Raw genomic sequence first — 5,445 nt, forward strand, 5'->3', positions numbered from 1 at the left:
TTTTATTATTTTATTATTTTATTATTTTATTATTTTATTATTTTATTATTTTATTAATTTATAATAATAATAATAATAAACTTTATTTTCCTTAAAGACAGACATTGTATAGGAATTGTCACATTTTTTTTATACTTAAAATAACTTAAAACTATCTACTCTAGATACATTAAGAATAAAAAAATTCATTTAAAGTATAAAATGTATTTCTTATTAAGTATTTATGCAGCTTCTTATAAAATATAAAATTATTTGTGTTCGTTATCTCAGAAGGCAATTTGTTAAAAACTTTTAAACCTAAATAAAATGGTGAATCACAAGATATTTTGTATTTAAAAAAAGGAATGTGGAATTTCTTATTTTGCCTAGTGCTTTTATTATGAATGGTTTCATTTAATTTAAAAGTAGACTTATTTCTAAAAACGTATACGGACAATTCGAAGATAAATAAAGACAACCGTTAAAATATTAAAATTAAAAAAAATATATTATGATTATTCTATGATTCTACAATACAGAAATGTGTATATAAAATATGAATAAATATAAGTCGAATAAAATATTTTTTATTCCATGTACAAAAGAAACAAAATAAACATAAATCTTGAGTAAAAAAAGAATTTATATAAATATACTATTCTAACATTCGATTTGTACAGATTGCCGACACTGGTAAAAACTCGAAATAGCCCAAATTGGCGACTGGCTATTTTTGCTTTTTTTCAAGTAGCCGAAAGTCATATGAGATAGCCCAATTGGCGATAAGTAGCCCAATCTGGCAACCCTGTACGCAATCACCATTGAATACCATTAAAGAATTGATAATATGAGGTGTTTTTCTTTCTCTTACACTATTTACACTTTCTGCACAAACGTATTTCGTAATTGAGGTATTCAATTCTGGTTGAGAAATCTGACAGGACCTATTAGACGATATTTGACGTTAATAATTTAGGTTAGAAAATTAGAAGGCACCTACTAATTGATATTTGACGTATTTCGTAATCTACCTACTAGAAACTAGACGATATTTGACCTTTATAATTTTGGTTAGAAAATTAGCAGAGAATTTATCTATTTCTATGTTAATACGTGATTAATAAGAATGAACATGAGTTTAATTTATGTTGTATAAAATAAAAAAATAAATAACAAAGTACAACTCAAGTAGAATTCGGAAGGTACCCAAACTCAAAATACGTGTAGCCAATCTAGCAAAATGAAATGTTCATAATATTTGGTGACTTGGTGTATTTGTTATTTGTTTGTTGATCAGTCATCGTCAGTCACCGTCATAAGGTCGATGGTTTTGTTTCTTGAGTTGTGTTCATAACTGTTCAGACATTTTGGGTTTTTGTGACATTTGTCAAATTTTCTTAATTTAAAAGTAATTAAAAAAATTGTTATGGGTGTGAAATAAAAAATGGGATTTGAGCTTAATAGATTTCAAGGAGAAGTAGACGAAGAACTAGTGTGCCCAATATGTTCTGGAGTTTTAGAAGATCCATTGCAAGTATGCATGTTTCAATTAATTATTCTTAATTTTCATTTATAATATTCGTAGGCTCCAGTATGTGAACACGCATTTTGCAAATCTTGTATAACAGAATGGATATCTAGACAACCCACTTGCCCCGTAGATAGACAAAATGTAACGTCCCCACAACTGAGACAAGTTCCAAGGATATTGAGGAATTTACTATCTCGGTATTAGAATCTTAAACATTAATTTATACCTATTTACCAAAAATATTTTTTCTCGTTCTGTTACTAATCTTCAACGAGAAACGTTTAATTAACTGCAAATCGTTGTTGAGAAGTAATTTATTTACATTTTTATCCATTGCTAATTAAGATAATGTGTAATTCCAGTTCCTTATAGAATTAGAAATGGCTTTAACTAACAATTAGTATTGTTTTATTGTCCGAAATCTATGGCATTGTTTAGGTGATTTTTATATTGTTGGATACTTTGCTATACGTGCAATGAAATTTTGAAATTAAAGTGCTTTAATAAGGGATTTATTTATTTAATTGTTTACATGTATACAAATATGTTATTTGAAAAATCTAATCTTATATTTTTGCTTCAGATAGAAAAACAGTAATTCTTATATTTTAGACTGTGCATAAGTTGTGATAATGCTCAGTACGGCTGTACTCGTGTATTAAAACTAGACTCCCTGGCGTCGCACTTGGAGGAGTGCGAACACAATCCTAAACGGCCGCTGCCATGCGAACAGGGCTGCGGACTCATCATCCCCAAGGATGAACTCAAGGACCACAATTGCGTAAAGGAGCTCAGGGCCCTAATTCACACCCAGCAGCAGAAAATGACTGAATTTCAGCAGGAACTCACCGAACAGAGGTTCCTGATTGCGGAACAGAGGCGAGAAATGCAGTTACTGAAGGTAGTCGCAAAAAAAAACAACGAAGTGAGTATTTACTACTGTCTCATTGCAGGATTTTATGAGGGCAATGAGAATATCGAACCCTTCCATGAGGGCGATAGCTGACGCGATGGAGAGAGATGAAGTACTTCGTTGGAGCAATTCCCTCCAACGCGCCAGGGTAACCAGATGGGGAGGGATGATATCGACCCCCGATGAAATTCTGCAGGTACTCAGATTTTGTTGTTAAAATTATTTTCCGTTTTGCGTAAAATTTGTTTGTTGCAGAGGATGATAAAGAGAACGTTGACAGAAATGGGGTGCCCGCCCCACATACTGGACGATCTCATGGAGAACTGCCACGAGAGGAGGTGGCCTCCCGGATTATGCTCGTTAGAGACGAGACAGAACAACCGCAGGCAGTACGAGAACTACGTGTGCAAAAGGGTGCCTGCCAAGCAGGCCGTCCTGGTGCTCTCCTGTGATAACACACACATGGGGGAAGACATGATGGTCGAACCGGGTTTGGTAATGATCTTCGCCCATGGCATCGAGTGATTTCGTCGGATACGTCTCGAAAACTTATGATGTCGCGACATTCCATTTTATTTCAGTGTTAATTTATTTATACGTCCCACTTTTTATGAGTAATTAAAGTGCCAAGTTTTTCAATTACGTGAATGTCTGTTTCGGTCGTGCGAACGAGGTTTTCGTCTCACTGTTCGTGAAGTCGTCGGTAGATTTTGATTGCGGTACCATAGTTTACGTTTTAAAACGCACGTTGTAAAACAACTGTTTTAGTTAAAATTTGTTTTTAGTAAAGGAAGGCGGTACGATATGATTAATACTCCGCTTGCTACTATAGTTTGAAAAAAGTGGTCGTAAAAGCGGGATTAGCCGTTTGGGAAGAGGTTTATTTGAGAAACGGGTTTACGCGGCCTGTTTTAGGTGAAAACCATGGCCTAATGTTAAAATAGGGAGCTTAAATGCGTTAGAACTTTGTTTTTCAACATGCTGCAATTTTTTTTACAAATTCACGAATTTCTTAACTCTGGTTATATTTTCTGATTCTCCGAATTAACATTTTTCATTTCTATTTGTCTTAAAATATCGCAATTGTCGCAACGACATAAGAAAGCGGACATAATTACGAGTATTTAAAAAAAAACAATTTGGACATTTTTTACTACCTCGCACTGAATTTTGAGCGTTTTGGCCCACTGTGCAACATTTCGGCCTTATTAGTCTCCCAATCCTTCAATGGCAATTTGTTTTTATGAAATTATTTTCCATTTTACTTTCGGTCGCTCCGTTACTTCCAAAACAGATAAGCTCGCGCATAGGACCGAGTTTGAGAACTGCCCGTTGACGGCATAGACGAGAGTTTAAGAAACAAGTTGAAACTCAATTACGCTTTTAAAAACAGACATCGCTGAAAGTTGCACTCGGTTATATTCCAACAAAATTTATCTCTATTGAAAAAAGTCGAGCGGAGAATGTTAATCTTATCGCATTGCTTAAATTTCTTGATGTGTTCACGACATGACCGCAGATCTTCCAATTAGACTGCAGTTTGGACATTGTTTATCCGGTTGTTGGAAATACAACCTTCAATCTATTGTATTTGTAGGCTTCCGTGGCTGTCGTTAATGGTTGAATGATTTCCGGGCTGGTTGCCGCGTCGTCGATTTAAAACTCTTGACGTTTCGAGAGCGATATGTCTCTCGAAACGTCAAGAGTTGTAAATCGACGACGTGGCAACCAGCCCGGAAATCATTCAATCTTCAATCTTTTGTGATTACTTGACAGATTGCTGCTTTATGTGAACTAGAAAATAATTCGTTCTCTTTGAGTTTTGAAATAAGTTTATGCGCGAACGTCAGCGGTTAAGGTGCAGGCATTTTCACTGTAAAGATTTCCAGATACAATTTGTATTAAACATGACGATTTGCTATTAATTTTTATAGTTTTAATAATTCATAGATGCAATCGGCGTTAGTATTTAAATACCAGAAGGCATTTAACGTTAGTAATTCCGTTATACATAATTTTATCCTTATTTGTATTTTTGGTGCTTTTTTTATATTGTGAAGTTGAATTTTTATGTAAATATAAACATAGCGTAGAGTAAATGTATATTACCGAGTAACGTATTGTAAATCTATGATCTCAAAAATGTGTTTTTCCTCGTCAAAATTTAAAGAGTCGACTCGATGTTAACTAGTCAAGTGATGAAAAAGTCATTTTGTACTCTACAAGGGTATTGAAATTGGGTTGTACGTCGGCGAAAAATTAAATTAGTTACGGTCAAAAAAAAAAAATGTTATTTTGATAGCCTTGTAGTTAATTTAGGATTTTTAAATTTTGAAGACGTACGAGTTTCCTACTTAAATGTAGCTGTGTGTGATTGAATGCATTTACTTCCCGTTTTGGAGCATATTTCCTTTTAAATATAATTTATACAGTTCCACATACCTTTTGGAGTTTGTATTTATTTTTGTATATACCCTTTATCGTCGAATAATATTTGATAGAAAAATTTGTCTTTTCATTTCCCATTTTAATTACTTGTGACTTAATTAAGGAATTTCACTGAAAGTGACAGAGATATCGTCACAAATAAACTCACAGTTTCGACACTCCAGAATATTTTGAAAATGCGGCCAGTCTATTCGATTCCTGATGATTTAAAATTAAAATTTGAAAAACTATTCAATTTTTGGTTACATATTTTTAATTAAAAATAAGCTTGTACAACTGAATAAGTTAAAAATATCCAAAATAATTCTAAAGCTTCTTGTTTAATACAAAAAAAAAAAACAGAATTTTCTAATTGCAAATATAATTTTAAATACGTACAATGCAATAAATAAGTCTTTCATAAACAACTAAAAAGTATATGTCATGACTTCGATAATCAAATTCAAAAAAGGTTTATTCTTATTAGTTCAATGTATAAGAGAGATCAAAAAGACGCAAATATTTACATAGAGGGTGTTTCCCGTAAGTTACTAATTTTTTGAGAATTTTCATGAAATTTATCGTCAAAAAATTA

The 5,445-nt window shown here is 32.8% G+C and overlaps 1 protein-coding gene across 1 annotated transcript; it reads left to right on the forward strand.

The window, feature by feature from the left end:
• Positions 1-1,286: 1,286 nt before the first annotated feature.
• On the forward strand, positions 1,287-4,095 carry LOC108915785 (E3 ubiquitin-protein ligase NRDP1). Its single transcript, XM_018721915.1, has 5 exons — positions 1,287-1,513; positions 1,565-1,707; positions 2,123-2,411; positions 2,464-2,619; positions 2,679-4,095. The coding sequence occupies exons 1-5, from the start codon at positions 1,424-1,426 to the stop codon at positions 2,946-2,948; spliced, it is 948 nt and encodes a 315-aa protein (XP_018577431.1). The 5' UTR covers positions 1,287-1,423; the 3' UTR covers positions 2,949-4,095.
• Positions 4,096-5,445: the final 1,350 nt, after the last annotated feature.

Source organism: Anoplophora glabripennis, unplaced genomic scaffold (genome assembly GCF_000390285.2).
Source record: "Anoplophora glabripennis isolate ALB-LARVAE unplaced genomic scaffold, Agla_2.0 scaffold839, whole genome shotgun sequence".
NCBI classification, from domain to species: Eukaryota; Metazoa; Arthropoda; class Insecta; order Coleoptera; family Cerambycidae; genus Anoplophora; species Anoplophora glabripennis.

Coding starts and splice junctions, on each gene's coding strand:
- LOC108915785 (XM_018721915.1), top strand. CDS start 1,424: ATGGGATTTGAGCTTAATAGATTTCAAGGAGAAGTAGACGAAGAACTA. Junction 1,708..2,122: donor TTGAGGAATTTACTATCTCG/GTATTAGAATCT, acceptor CTTATATTTTAG/ACTGTGCATAAGTTGTGATA. Junction 2,620..2,678: donor CCCCCGATGAAATTCTGCAG/GTACTCAGATTT, acceptor TGTTTGTTGCAG/AGGATGATAAAGAGAACGTT.